The sequence below is a fragment of the Osmia lignaria genome, chromosome 2, assembly GCF_051020975.1.
Source record: "Osmia lignaria lignaria isolate PbOS001 chromosome 2, iyOsmLign1, whole genome shotgun sequence".
Lineage (NCBI taxonomy): Eukaryota > Metazoa > Arthropoda > Insecta > Hymenoptera > Megachilidae > Osmia > Osmia lignaria.
Window position 1 is genome coordinate 12,769,870 of NC_135033.1, and position 15,683 is coordinate 12,785,552.

Sequence of the window (15,683 nt, forward strand, 5' to 3'; positions counted from 1 at the left end):
CCGGGATGTAAGGGATGTAAGGTGTGCAGGGATGTAAGGAATGCAGGGATATTAGGAATGCAAAGATGTATGGGATGTAGTGATATAAGGGATGAAGGGATGTAAGGAATACAGGGATGTAAGGGATGCAGGATGTAAGGGATGCAGGGGTTCACGGAATACTGAAATGTATGGGATGTAGTGCGGTAAGGGATGCAGTGATGTAAGGAATGCAGGGATGTAAGGAATACAGGGATGTAAGGAATGCAGAGATGTAAAGGATGCCGGAATGTAAGGAAAGCAGAGATGTAAAGAATTTTAAAAGGAAGAATTACAAAATCATGATAAATTTTTCAAAAAATTTATTATAAAATATATTATACCTTAATTAAGTACATATTCAACACTACGTACGTGAACAATGTCTACGTATAACAACTACAAATGCAATCAGTCTCAGCTTATCGAGCTGACCGCGAACAAAAATGGGATCTAGACAACACAGAAAATAAAAAATCGTATCACCTTCATGGTAGTTGATAATTAAACCATTAAGGATGAAAATTATTAGCTGATCTTTCTACAAAGAGAAAGCCTATATACTTTCTTCTAACATTTGAGCGAGTCGTATGTACATACATTCCTAAAATACACAAAAGTCAAGGTATTAAGAAACTGACGGTCGTAACAATTAAAGCTGAGGTTCCATTCATTCCATTGCGGTTATATTTTCACACACTAATGTACCGCTGGTATTGTTTTATGGGTATTAAATAATCATCACAACCACAAACGTAAAATTTAAATGCAACGAAACCGAGTAAAAATATATATAACTGATCGATTAGTTCATTAACACTTTTCACTTGATAATACGAATGCGCAGTGTTTTTATATTTAGTTTACTTAATAAAGGGGCTGTAATGAATATTAAAGCTACCCTCTTCCATTTCAAATAGCCAACATAAACGGCTTCCTTAATGCCAATTAATTATTAATTTTTTTCCTATCAATTACGTGTAATTACATATCTCATTAAAATGTCTGCAATTTAGATCAAAATGGCCCCAAAGTATCAGTCTTTTGGTTAAAATTTTGTTAATTTTATTATACATAGTTGAGCATAAATCTACGAAGTCCGTTATGGCCTAGTAAGAACATACTAATTACGTTCCACAGCCGACGACTTCTACAACACAACTATCATGGATGTGTATAATAATTTAAGAAGCATTTTGTTCGAATATCTTTTAAATACCTTTTCATATAACGACTTGTAATCTTGGTTAAAATATTACTTAAGTTAGAGCTGTTAATTCTGGTTAAAAACTTAAAATCTATTAGTTCGAAATAGAATGATACAAAAATCACACTAGGAACGTATATTACTAAGAACTATATAAAATAATCTTAATTGAGTAATTATTCGAACAAAACGCTCAGAGTTATAAAATAATAACTATGTTCTTACAAGTAGACATTAACGAAATTCTTATATTAAATGTGCTACTATACCCCAATAAATGCAAGTATAAATTGCATTGATCTTATATCAAATATTTTAGTAATAATACTTATGTAGCTATAACAAAACAAACGTATGGTGTTTGATTATCAACTTCTACATGCTCTTATTCTACAAACTACAAATACTTTCTTTAATTCTACAGTTCAAAATGACCTACTATACCTCTTAAGCTCTATTACAATGAAGTATTCGGGTTTATCTCGATTAAGAGCAATTTTATCAAAGAAATAAATAGGAACCAGCCTATAGCTCATTTACAGGACAAAAATATATATATAAAATTAACTACTTTGTAAATTGAATAAAAATATGGCAGTTGAGGCCAATTTAAAAGATTTCAAAATAAAATATATCGTTCCTTTTTGTAATAAAACGATTGTCTTAAAACCTATCCATGTGCCAATATTTAAGTTATAATAACTTTGCAAAACCATTAAACCATTACTTTCCTTTTCTTTGCGTATGCCACTTTAACCACATTCAGAGTTTCCATGATCAAAGTATCCAATATAGTTACGGTGAGACCATTTTTAACCGCTAGTTCATCATGATGAAACCTGGTCCATTCGTCTTCCTCGGCTTGGGCCTCTCTGGCCAGCAATTCGTCGACTCTGTCCCTTCGTTTTCTGCTCCAACGCATCACCATATTTTCCCGTTGTAATTTCGTCTTGAAACCAAACAACGTAGCCACCTCTTTATTCACATAGGCGTTAAGTTCTTCTAAAGTTTTGGGAATCTTCATAATTGGTTTCGTTTTCACGTTTGGCTTCGTCCAACTTGGACCTGGTTTCTCATACTCGGCTTGATAAACCTCGGCGATCGTTTCTTTGCACAGATCAAACAGAAACGTGTTATAAATTCTTCTATCTTTCTTAACAGTCTCGTCGTTCTCTTTGGTTAACTCGCATATTTCCAAAGGAGCTTCTAATCTCATAATATCTTCTCCAGCTTCCTTGGCTTTGAATATAATCGCTGTAGCTTTCTCAGTAAACGCTGTTAATTCGTCTATGTTTGAAGGAATCACAGCTGGAGGAGGAGAAGGTGATCCAAGGGATGTAGAAATTCTTCCGCCACCCCCAGGTGGTGTGTAAGGAGGTGGTGGTTTGTTAGGTATTTCTCTGACGTAGTAAGAAACTTCTTCTGCTTCTAATTTCTTAATCTATTAGGAAAAGATTAACGCGTGAAAAGTTAATATTATATTATTTTAAAAAAATACAACGAAGCTAGGAGAAAATCAATTTTTACCTCCAATTCAATTTGAAGTTGTTCAATTCGAAGCAGTTTTGCTTCCCAATCTGCAACATCCACACCAGGTTGTTCCAATGATGCTGTACAAGGAAAAATGTAAAATACCATAAGATTGTAAAAGATTTGATAAATAACATTTCCAGGAAAAGCAACACGAATCTTTACATTACATTACCGATTCACATTTTACTCTGATTGGGTGCTTTGTAAATTAAAGAAAAAAAGAATATCCAAATATTGATAAAAAATCTGTTTGATGCATTAATAAAACAGTAATGAAGCTGTGATAGTTATACATTCCAAGTAAAGTTTATGTATACACAATAGTAATTCCTTTTTCAAAATACTTAGGAACAAGAAAGAAGGGATAATATTTTATGGATGTGTTGTACTCAAAATGTTCACAGGCTTTCCTTGTGCAAACAGAAATGAATAATCAAAGGTCAAGCACTCATGCAACACTGATTTGTAGAAAAAGAACAAGTCAATGTCTGTTTTATTCAAAGTTTCGTGTTGTTATTACCTTTAGATAATTATTATCTCGACTTTGCTATTCTGAAAATAAATAATACATCGCTATACGAGGCAATGTTTTGCACAGGATTACGCAGCCATTATAAAAATCAGAACGTGTCTCTGTAACGTATGCAATAGGTAACATGAAATCACTGATTATAAGATATATTCAACACTTTACCAGCTAAATAATAACTGATAATAAACAACATCTAGTAAATAATGAATAAATCATTTAAAAATTCATAATATATCCTAGGCTGGTAAACTGTTAGAATTACATAAACAGTGTCAAATAAAATCTAACAAAATTCCAATATATCCATTCTCAGTAGCAATACAATTTCTAGATATTTAAACAATTCAAATCGTACGTCTTTAAGTGAATAATGAAATAAAAATTCAAATTGTACATAAATAGAAAATTATACCTTTCAATTTATCTATCATGACCTCTATATCCTTTTCTGATGTTGCAACAATAGGAGCGGCATGGTACGTATTCTTTGAATCTACATTTTCATTTTCCACATTGCTGTTACTTAATAAATCATCATTTAAGCCATCAATGTCTAATCTTGAATCATTAGGATCACGAGAAGAATCTATCTCGATTTCTGATACATCCTTTGGTGTATTTCTGCAGTCGCTCGATTCGGACAACGCATCCTGCTCTCGTTTTTCTCGTTCTTCCAAATCATTTAAGCTAACTATTTCTTTAGACGTCTCATTATTCAAATCATTTTTCTTTTCACTACTACCCACAACTTTATCATCAACCTTTGAAGACATAATACTATCCTTATCAGAAATTTCTGTTTGTGACTTCTCACTATCTTCAGAAACATGCTTATCATCCTGAAACTTATGTACATTGTATTCGAAATTCCTGAAAGATTTTTGAGTAATTTCATCCAGTATTTTCAATACTTCCTCCGACTTATGTATTGCTTCATATTTTTCTGGTATAGAGGATGACTTCTGAATAACAGCAGATCTCTGAAGTTCACTTTTATCGAATATCTCAGACACCTCAAGACTTTCTTCAGAAATGTCTTCATACTCCGGATCTTTCAAAATATCAAATGTTTTGTTTACTATATTATTCGGTGAATTAGATGTAATTACTTCACAGCTTATTACTGGTTTAAGATCATTTACAAATACAGAAGTAGTTGGATCCTTCTGATTCTGTATTTCATTACCCTGAACTTCAATAGATTGAGCATCAGTTTTATCAAGAGATATACAATCCAATTCGGTGACTGAATGTTCAATTTCTTTTTCTATAACATCTAAACTACTTTCAGCTACTTCTACCAAGTTATCAAGTTGTTCGCCATCAGAACTATCTTGTTCTAATATGGGTTCTAAGGATTTGTATTCTTGCACTATTTTTATTCCTGTTTCTATTTTATCTTTCTGATCATTCGTTTCCATAGGTTCCTCCTCTGCTAATTCTACTTTAGCATCAATTTCAAGTTCTGACAAACTCTCACTTTCCTCGCTTCCTGGTTCTAATTCTGTTATAACAATATCTCGGGATTTATTTTCAATGTCATATATATCCTCGTCGTGTTTCATTTCTGTACGTAAATTAAGACCCATGATAAGATCAATATGAATTTTATTAATTGCTACATTTTCATTAGTATTTTTATTGTCTCTAGTATCCAAAGAAACAGATTGTCTATTTTCATTTTGTTGTAATGTATCCTTTAAGTTGAAACTACCGGAAATTAATGTAACTTCTTCGTCTCCTGTAATTTTTATTTCGTTTTTATTTTCTGTAACCTCAGAATGACTTTCGATTTTCTCTTTTATCGAACTATCCTCAATACTTTTCTCAACTTTATCCAATATTTTGACCACAGAATCATAAATGGCTTTTTGGAAATTATCAGTTTCAATGCTGTGTACAGTATCATCTTGATCCTGTTCTTTATAGCTATCTACAGAATCTAACACCGTATCATCAAAATTAATGTCACGCTGATCAATATTTGTAGTTTCCCTATTCGGTATAAACGAGAATATACCTTCTATATCATTAATTGTGTTCTCCTCCAAAATTTGATGTTTAGAACTGTCAGTTAAATGAGATGCATCTTTTGAATAATGAGATTTTTTCCAGGGAGAATTAGTAACATCTTTATCAACGGGACTTTTATCTGTGGAAATTTGTTTTATTTCACTTTCATCGTTACTAATTTCTTTGTTATTAAAGCTCGTATCATATTTAGATATTTTATCGAGTTCCACTAGAGACGATACTTTCAAATCTATATTTTCATCTTGTATAAATGAAATTTCATTTCTGTTGTTATTACTAAATTCTTTGGACTCGTTAGATATTAATTTAGGACTATCAGCTTTTGATAGTGAATGAATTTCACTTGTGCTTTGCTGTCGATCGTTTGTATAACTCTCCAAAGGTTCTTCAAAGTTTTCAATTGATTTAGTTTCACGGTCTATAACTGGTGCTTGTTTGCTAATACTACGTGCAAGTTTTACAGAACTTGTGTCACTATTATGTTCAGAATGAATTCGTGGCGTAAGTACATTGTTTATTGGGTAAAGATCTAATGAATTATCATCATTTTTCCTTAAATTGGACTGTTCCAAAGAAATTGGGGAACTTTTATTAAATTCTAATGCATGATGATTTCCTGAATTATGAGAGTTAATTAAATTTTCTGCAGTATCTGTGTCGATATCTTCTTCGGTAAGATATACTGCCTCAGATTGTACGTTGCTTACACTTTCTTTCCCTTGAGGTGTCTTTGAATAAATTTCAGACAATGATCTTGTATTAGTTCCATTTAAATTGTTATTCTCAGTTAATATATCTGAACGATTTAAATCATTCTCGCTAACTTTAATATGTTCTGATATTATTGACTTTTCAATTTCATTTAAAATTTCCTTACTTCTTGCTTTGTAATCAATTTCTTGATTCGATTTAGAGAAAGATATTTCATCTGGAGGAATTATAGCAGACATGACATTGTCAACTTTTTCTACTATACTCTTATTGTCACTAATATTAGTAACTGATTTTAATTTTGCGCTATTCGTTAAGTACTGTGATATATCAGAATTAATCTCTTTTTTATATAATTGTGCATCTACGCTTTTATCCTCTGACGTGACTTCCGTATTTCTATCCGACTTGGATAGCATTTCTGATATATCCTTTGACGTACTCCTTTCTTCATTTTGTAATTCTTGTTTTGTTCCTTCATTTGATTTGTCATTAAAACGTGACATCATTTCTGAAAGTATTTTCAGTTCATTTTCTAGTGAACTTATATCTTCGTTCAGGTTTTGATTACTGAGGCACAGAGAGTCCAATTTCTTGGAAAAATCTAGAATTTGATGAGCAGACTCAGCGTTAACCTGGGCATTAGAGCTCTGAATATTGGATCTGTCCGAATGTACATGAGAGCGTTCAATATCTTGTATTTTGTTAGCTACAGATGAAATACTTCTTCCTCTGGACTGTTCGGAAACTGTATCAAAATCAGATTTATATTCTCTTGTGTCAGATTGAATTGTTTCATTTTCAGAGAACTTTACTTCTGATTGCGTAAGTATATCAGTCTCAGACTTTGCATCGCTTATTTCAGTTTTAACTTCTTCTGAAGTGTTAGTTTTCTTTGCTTCTGATATGACTGACTTAATTGGCATTTCCTCAATATCGTCGGAAATCGACGACATCGAAGCAGAGCCAACTCTATCAATCTCAATTTGTTCGGATATACTTTCATCAAAGACAGTACTCGCTTTGGGGGAATTCAAATGTTCTGAGATTCTTGTATGCCTAGAGGATTTGATTATCCTTTCCGAATCACTTTTATCATACTCAGTTTCAATATTTTTGTTCCTCGTTAAATTTATATTTTTCATGCAATCTTTCATCGACAAACTTTCTGTACATAACAAATCAGACTCTGATCTGGATCTCAATAAATCATTATTTTTAAATATATCCTGAATCTTCTTTAAAGGAATCTCAGGTACTTTAAAATCTGCCAGCGATTTAGACTCTATCGCTAACTTATCGCTATCCTTAGTAGATACCTTTTTCGACTCCAATTTTCTACGCATTTCGTGGATCGTTGTGTCGTATTTCTATTAAAGAAGAAAAATGGAAATGAATAATTTTGTACCTGTAACATTTTTGAAAACTATTTTCAACTACTTACCTTAATTTGATTTAATAAATTCGCTTCCAAGGCTCGAAGTTTCTGTTTCGTTTGTTTTCTGGCTTCCCTTTTCAAACGTGACATTTCTATTCGTCGCTCTGCTAATTTTTCAGTAAGTAATTCTATTCTTCCTTCGACATCGCTGGTATCGGATGAAATGGTAGTATCTACAAAGGGACATACACTCCTCTCTGATAGTTATCAGAGTTAAAAGATACGTAAAAGAAATATTCGTTTAGTTTCCAGAAAAATGTTATATTAAATTTACCTTGTTGAGAGAAAACGTTGGAGGTTGCTGTTACAAGTTTAAGAGCAGCTTGTTCCATTCGTGCAACACGGTCTTCTTCGTTTCTCAATTTTGCATGCCAGGCCATCCACTCTTCCACACAGTTTTTCCGTGATGTAAGCGCAGCTTCACGCGCGTTTAATATTCTGAAAAACGTAATCGCATCCGATAATGCAAATACTGCACTGTCCATAACTATCGAACATATTACGAGTAAGAAGACTGAAAATTATTTAATTGCAAGGATAGACACGGATGTTCTTTGCTACAGAGAAGTACTGCAATAAAAGTGGAATGCACAGAACGCCGGTGCACCGAAATCTATTTTTACAATGCTTCATTTCATCTACATGAATCTACAGTTTATTATTAGATTTCTTACACGTGCCTGCAGCGATTCGCAATTTTATTAAATTTTCCTTGAACTTTGTGTTAAAAATAGCTTACAAAATCATTAACATACATTGATTGTTTAAAAAATACATACGTATATGTACACTTACTGTTCAAGTTTCTTGGAAGTCTTCAGGTTTTGATCTTGCGATCTAACAACCACAGACTTGGAGTAATTTTTGTCACTTTCTCCAGAACTATGGCGAGATATTGCAAAGTTACTAATTTGAGATTTTACAGAAACATTGCCTAAACTGTGCTCAATCTTCTCTTGAGGAATAGAATTTTCATTCTCTTTACTTTCATAATTATCTATTCCGTTAGTTAATAGTTTAAAATTGTTATCTTTTGCAGATTTTGAGTGCCTAGTTACAGTTTGTAAAGAACTCTGATTTTCATTATAATCCATATTGTCCAACAGTGCATTCTCATTATTCTTGTCACACTGAATAAATTCTTTCTCCATTTTTGTTCGTTTGTTGTGATGTTTAATCAACTCCTCTGATGTCTGAGAATTCGATTTAGACCTTAATATATTTTCTGTAAGTATACTTGACGATGACGATTTGCTTTTCTGACATTTTGAACTTTTACGTTTAAAGTTTGATTTGGATTCTGAACTGTACTGAGTCTTTTTAGACATATCAGTTGGAATTGATTTACTACCCTTTTTAGAACTTTTTGAATGCGTCTGTAAAATATCCTCAGAAACTTGTGATGATTTTGATGTTTTCGACACAGTGTCTTGGCTGAGAGAACTTATTTCTTCTGGAGCACTTTCGCTATTCATGCCAGTAGTTTTCAAAGACTCTCGTTCTCTTGGCGATATTATATTTTGAAAATGATTATCTATCATTTGAGAAGATTTCGATTTCTTTGACAACTCTTCTATTAAAGTATCCGATTCTGATTTAATTTGTTCAGACATAGATTTACTTAAATTCTGTTGTAGCAGTTCCGAAACATCGGGAGATTTGTCTTTTTCGAAAATATATTTTCCAGGACTGCTCATGGAATGACTTGACATCAGAGTTGGATCAGAAGAATGCTGATGCGATTTCAGCCTTAAAATATCTGCTTTAGGCATTTTTTCTTCAAACTTTCTTGATTTTATCTCATACTTTGATTTGGTTCCATCTTTTTGTATCTTATAAGGACACTTTTCTGGAGATATGTTACCCTGAATGGGTTCATTAGGTTTATCAAACCTTGAAAATGGTGCGTTAGATTCTTCAACGAAATTCGTGAATTTATTACTTTTCGGTAAATCAATTTTAGAGAAATGTAACTCGTTTTCGGACATTTGCAAACGCGTATCTGTCTGAGATCTATCATGTTGAGATTTGTCAGAATCAACTAAAGAACTCATAGAGCTATTACTTCTTATATCATAACCCTTCATTGGACCAGATAATCGTCTTGGCGACTGACTATCCGCACTCCTTTTTAATTTTGTTAAAATGTTTTTAGTTGACATTTGAGGGTTGAACATATTCCTTTGTTTTTGCAACATAAGTTTACGCTCTTGGCTTGCAATTTTATGTAGTTCTTTCAATCTGAAAGTTTAAAAAAAAAACAAAAAGATTTTATAAATATGCACAGAAGCTCTTAACAGTAACAAAATGTATTATAATATAAATTACCATACCTGTTCATTTCATCCTTTTCTTGTTGTAATTTTAACAACAGAGCTCTTTGCTTCTTTTTTACAGAACTAACTCTGCTATCCTGGCCAGTATCTTTTAATGCTCGCTTTTGCTCTTCCAATTTGACTAATTTTTTCGTTTGATCATTTAATGTTTTTTCGCGAGATTTAAATAACATTTCTATTTTATCGTACCTTTGTTTCTCATCTTTGATCAACTGTGCAATCTGTATAGACACGAAACATTGAATTCAAGTACCTTTCCAATACAGAAATTTCAATTAAATCATTTTACTTACTTCTAGGTCTAAGTATTTATTAAAAGAACAAGTTACATCTCGAGTGGAAATACTAATCTCGGTTCCAGTTTCTGTTCGTATAGATGACGTAGTTTCGTGTAAACTTATTTCTGACAATGTTCTTAATTTACTAGGCAATGATATCTCTTCTATCTGATCTAAGTCTTCAAACTGTTCCACTGAATCTAACGAAAGTTGTGGAATTTCGCTGTCTCCAACAAATCCTCGTTCATACGGGGTTCCACATATTTCTGAACATCTACTCTGTACATTTCGTCGAGTTGAACGCATATCTGTTTGTGTTGCTATATCATTTACCGTTTGAGTTTGTACTTCCACAGCTTTAACTGCTGGTTTACTTAACGTACTAAAATTGTCAAACTTATTTCCTGTAGTTTGACTTGTATGATGCATCGTATTTGGAAATGCTTAAATGATATATAGATAATTTTATTAATAATTAGTTTTAATAAAAACGTCACAAGTAACATACCGATTTCTTACCTTTGTCAGTAGAAACACTTGCATGTGATTTAATTTCATTACAATGTTCCATGTTATCAACATTCTTTTCATCCTTAGAGAAATGTAATTTCACTTGGTCACTCAGTTGGTTATGCTGTAACGGTAACTCTTTTTCTTGATTTTGTTTAACATTATATAAACATTTTTCAACATCCATAACCTGCCTCAGTGACTCATTAAATGAATCAAGAAGATGCAACTCAGCTTGAAATTGCATATGTAAGGCAGTTGGATGCAACTAAAATTGTAAAATTTACTTATAACGTATTTATAAAATAAAGAAAGCAACAATAAACTTACCAATGGAATTCCTTCTTTTTCTGTTTCAATTTTACCGGTATTATGTTTTGAACATTTAGGATCAACTTCTATGTTACTATTTTGTATAAATTGCCTTTTTCGTTTAGATCGCGGTATGAGATTCATATCCGGAGTTACTAAATTACAAAATTCCTCTTGCGAACGGTTTTCATCTCTGAATGAAATTCTTCTTGGATCTAATAATTTATCAGATAAGATACTGCTATCGTTTAAATTAGATTCATTACTATTACTTGTTGCTGATTTAATTGTACCAATACTTTGTGTATACGATTCTTCTTCTTTTTTTGTGTTTGTAGCAATACACTGTGACGAAGAATCATCTGTATATTTTAGATCTTCATTATTTTTATTCGATTTAAGTATATTAATATTTTGTGCAACTTTTTCGGAATCCTTGTTTTTTACTTGCTGTATAGAAATAATACTTGGGCTTTGAGTTCGTACAATTGTATTTGAATCCGTCACACTTTCAACACCTTCCGATTCTTTCGAATTTATAATATATATTTTGTTATCCATTTTATTTATAGAAGGTTTTATTTTTTCTGACAGTCTTTTAGTTTGCTCTTTGAAAGGTACATTTTCAATTTTCGCTTGAGACTGATATGTTACTTTGTGCTGTTTTACTTGTCTGTTTTCCATAGAAAATATATGTTTCTGATCGTTAGCCTGTTTTAACATATGTAGATCGTCATTGTATCTATAATCGAAATGTTCAAACATGTTTCTAGACTCTCTAATTGTAACTTTGTCTGATAATTTTGAAGAATACTCGGAAAGTGACTCGTTACTGCAAGATCTATTCTTAGATTCCAAAGAAACATCTCTTGATTTTAAAGATCTAGTATTACTAGATCTATGCCTCTTGTCATTGGTCTTTTTAACAGTTGAAGTTGCAAAATTTTTTGTTTTTGGTTTTGTTAAAGCAAAATCACTCTCTCTTGGTATGTACAATGGCAATCTATCGCTCTTTAATTTTACAACTGATGCATTCTCGCACACGTTATTAGAGAAGTCTTTTCTAGAAACATGCCTTGGGCTTCTAGATCTTTTAAAAAAGTCTTGTGTTGCTTCATCTTGCTTGAAGGATAAAGAATCGTCTTTTCTAATTCTTTTAGATCGGTTCTCCTTTTCTCGAGAATTTTCTCTAATGTAGTCTTTTTTTCTTGATAAATTTGATGACATAGAAATATTTGGGACCCTCAATGGCTCTACCTCGCTGTTGATTGTTGATGAAACATCTGACGTTGAGAAGTCTAATCTTCTTTGAACTCTTTCAAAACTCTTTGTTGGTTTATCTGCTCTTTCATGTATCAATTCTTTTGAAGGTGTTTCAAATTTTGGTGATATTACATCTTTTGATACAGAACTTTCTCTGTCAGAGAAATCTAATTTTTTTGCAGAAATTTTCAAATCTGGAACTTTTAGTGGCCTTATAAAATCCATCTTTTGTAAATTCTGATCACTATCTGGCTTTAATACTGTTATAGATGATTCAGGTAGATTTTTATTATTCTGATCATATGCTTTTTTACAAACTTCTGAACCATTGTCTAAAGCCAGCTTCCGTTTGACAGCATTTATAAATGTAAAAGGATATGGTTGTATAGGATGATATAAATTTTTAAAATCTTTCAAGTTAAATTCAATTGGCAAGTTTGATAGTTTGTCCTTAGGTATTTGCTTAGTAATGTGATCTGGTTTTTGTTCGCATTCAAGAGCTTGAGCTGCCTAAAATGATACTTTATTAGATCACAGCTCAATATTTATAATAGCACAAAAACTGCTAACTGTACTTACTGCAACAGATGCTTCAGCACACTGAACAATAATATCTGGATCAGAAAAAAACACATATTTCTTTTTCTTATCAGTATCTTCCTTCTTAGAGCTGCTTTTCATATTATGTTATTTGCATATTTATTGATCTATATTTAGTTGGTAAACATTTATTCATGCTTGCAAATATTTACAGCAACTACAAACATTAAAAAACATTAATTGCACATATTTTAAAAAAGATTTATTTACAATATCAAATTTTTCTTGCAAAATAATCTTTTATAGTCATTACTATAGAAATATAAAGTATATGTTATTAATTGCTAAACCAAAATAAATTTAATTCTCAATATTACGAGCGAGATAAACTGAACAATATGCGTCTCCAATTCATGCAAGTTTAAGAAAACAAAACTATTCTATAGTTTAATAGCAATCTTCACACATTAATATATTAAACTTACATTGGATTATTTAATAAAAATATAATTAGACGTAGTAAAATAACGAATTTACGAAAAAGACGATGAGAAACATTTAACGTATTTATAACCTATTTCAAGACACCATATTTTATGAATACATCTTACAAAATCAATTCTTCAACATTTAATACAGAATGACAGATATATTTTGAAACACCCGATGAAAAATTATATTTACATACGTTACACATCATTCATATTTTCATAATATTGAACAGGATAACTCATCACAACGGTCATTTGTAAACGACAATCACGTGGTATTGTACTTTGTGATTTGCTACTTGTACAAAATTGAAAACATGGCAACGAGAAAACATGAATGATCAATAACACAATTATTTATAAACACAATGCATATGTTAGCGACATAATAAATGTAATTTTATTCGTGAATGCAATTAACGTTGCACAAACTTTTATTTATCACGTGAAATTCTGTGGAAACAGAACTATAGATAAAAAGAAGCGGCAGCCGTTTATAATATTAAACGGAAATATATTGGTCGCCCTCTTTTCAACGTCTTAAATTTTTGCAATTCTATCAGTTCTGGCAACATCAATCCCTCATAGCATGAAGTGAGTCGTAAATATCGAATATTATATAAAAAATTAACATTTGTAAATATTAATAAATTGAAAAAACCGATAACAATTTTTAATTAAACAATAGCGATTAAATACATAGAAGAAAACTATAACATAAAATATTATACATGAAAAAAAGTAAATAAGAAATTGATAAAATGTTTTTTAAAAGTTATAAAAATAGATAAAATAGTACCTTATTTTAAGCTATTTTTGTTAAAATAGAGTACCGATAAATATTAAAAACTACACGGAAACTATAGAGACTATACCGCAGTTCATCAGAGTCCATAACTGCGACACGCAGGTTGAAAGATGGTGGGGGAACGCAGCAAGCTCTCTGCTAATCGCTTTCCACTTCGTTTGAGAGTATCGCCAATCAGGGCGAAGATGCGTACTGGAGAAGCGCGAAGAACGAAAACTGGTCTTTTCGCAGTTATGGACTCTGGTGAACTGCGGTATACATACACAGACTTATCATCGAAGTATGGATAGATCTATTCTATACTTTACGCACTTGAATTTTATGTGTTACACATGTAAATATATATGACAATTGAAGTGCTCGTGTATTAGTAACGCATTCACGAGGATCCGTAATTGATATGGAATAAAATACAATTAGTTTCTAATAATGGCTTTGATATTACGAAACTGCATTTTGAGCCAAAAGAAACGGTTTGTACATGAATTTTTATTATTCCATCATAGTGTTAGCAGTCATACGTTCAACAGTAACAACGTTAAGGTTAGAATACTGTTCTTAAAATCTTTCATTATATTAATGAAATAACTAATGATTCTATTCGGAAAGTTTGAAAAATTTATATTCATTATTATTTCATAATCAGTACCATTTAATCATGCGCGGTTTCTGTTAAAATAATAATAAAAGTAATCGTGTTTAATATTTTAGAAATTTGGATCGCTTTTGTGTGCGAAACATTTTTCTACAAAAAATGATGGGAATTCGGATAGAGAGCTTATTTACGAAGGATATTTAACAAAACGAATTCGTAGACTTAAACTCTTTTCTTTCTTCACATCAGCTGGATCAATAATTTCACTACCCGCAATTTATATGAAAGCTGTGCACGATGATAATTTAGCAAATGTGGGTATAATGTTTGCACTTTTAAATCTTGTTCTAACATTGACTCCATTATTTATACATCTCACAACAAAAAGATATGTGACCGAAATGTACTATTATCCAAAAGAGGATATGTATGCTGCAAACGTATATGGCCTGTTTCTTAACAAAAGACAGGTATATAATTATAAAAATTGTTTGAATTCTGTTGATTTATTTCTTCTTAAATTCATTAACTTGTAAATTATTATATACGTGTTTCAGCTAAAGTTTACAAAGGATGATGTAGATGTACCTGAATCAGGTGGAATGCTCACATCTTGCAAGATACACGGAAAGCCATTGCTTTTCGGTGAAGAAGATTTCAAAGATAATAGACATTATTTTATTATTATGGGGTATAACGAGCCAATAGATTTTGAGATGGGTACAAATGCAGCTAGTACAGGGAAAATCGATTTAGATTTGATACGAGAAAAATTAAAAAATTATGAAAAAGATCACAAGCAGATAGAGAGTAAAGAACTCGAACGAAACGAACGTGGAATTTAAAGTAGTTTAAAGTAATTTCATTTATTACAGTTTCTTAATCTAAAACTTTTATACATTACTTAAAAGTACTATATACGTTGCTAGATACAAAATATGTACAGTACATTATTATGTAGAGGTTCTATACTGAAAAATAGAGTACCAAATTACTAAAACACAATGCAGATAAACTTCGTCATTGTCTTTTTTAATTAAACCCAATTAGCAAGAGAACTACACATCTCCAGTCGAT

General features: G+C 31.5%; 2 protein-coding genes across 6 annotated transcripts; one reads left to right on the plus strand and one right to left on the minus strand.

The window, feature by feature from the left end:
- Positions 1-342: 342 nt before the first annotated feature.
- Positions 343-13,812, minus strand: LOC117608689 (uncharacterized). 5 transcript variants are annotated; one of them, XM_034334170.2, is made up of 12 exons: positions 13,401-13,812; positions 12,752-12,929; positions 10,928-12,682; positions 10,607-10,865; positions 10,103-10,530; positions 9,807-10,030; positions 8,269-9,714; positions 7,748-7,911; positions 7,480-7,670; positions 3,703-7,405; positions 2,753-2,835; positions 343-2,666 (listed from the first exon to the last, which is right to left on the minus strand). In XM_034334170.2, exons 2-12 carry the CDS (start codon positions 12,851-12,853, stop codon positions 1,941-1,943), a joined length of 9,081 nt encoding a protein of 3,026 aa, XP_034190061.2. In that variant the 5' UTR covers positions 12,854-12,929; positions 13,401-13,812; the 3' UTR covers positions 343-1,940. The 5 variants fall into 5 exon arrangements, with proteins under 5 accessions (XP_034190061.2, XP_034190062.2, XP_034190064.2 ...); XM_034334171.2 differs by having other exon boundaries at positions 13,324-13,812; XM_034334173.2 differs by having other exon boundaries at positions 10,607-10,721; positions 13,198-13,812.
- A 491-nt stretch (positions 13,813-14,303) lies between these two features.
- Positions 14,304-15,451, plus strand: LOC117608691 (transmembrane protein 70 homolog, mitochondrial). The gene is made up of 3 exons (XM_034334182.2): positions 14,304-14,554; positions 14,723-15,076; positions 15,164-15,451. The coding sequence occupies exons 1-3, from the start codon at positions 14,441-14,443 to the stop codon at positions 15,449-15,451; spliced, it is 756 nt and encodes a 251-aa protein (XP_034190073.1). The 5' UTR covers positions 14,304-14,440.
- Positions 15,452-15,683: the final 232 nt, after the last annotated feature.

What these genes read in the sequence shown, in the direction of transcription:
- LOC117608691 (XM_034334182.2), top strand. Translation starts at nt 14,441, where the DNA reads ATGGCTTTGATATTACGAAACTGCATTTTGAGCCAAAAGAAACGGTTT. An exon ending in TCAACAGTAACAACGTTAAG is followed by an intron (nt 14,555 to 14,722) that starts GTTAGAATACTG and finishes TTAATATTTTAG; the next exon opens with AAATTTGGATCGCTTTTGTG. An exon ending in TGTTTCTTAACAAAAGACAG is followed by an intron (nt 15,077 to 15,163) that starts GTATATAATTAT and finishes TACGTGTTTCAG; the next exon opens with CTAAAGTTTACAAAGGATGA.
- LOC117608689 (XM_034334170.2), bottom strand. Translation starts at nt 12,853, where the DNA reads ATGAAAAGCAGCTCTAAGAAGGAAGATACTGATAAGAAAAAGAAATAT. An exon ending in GTGCTGAAGCATCTGTTGCA is followed by an intron (nt 12,683 to 12,751) that starts GTAAGTACAGTT and finishes GTATCATTTTAG; the next exon opens with GCAGCTCAAGCTCTTGAATG. An exon ending in AACTTCAAATTGAATTGGAG is followed by an intron (nt 2,667 to 2,752) that starts GTAAAAATTGAT and finishes TTTTCCTAATAG; the next exon opens with ATTAAGAAATTAGAAGCAGA.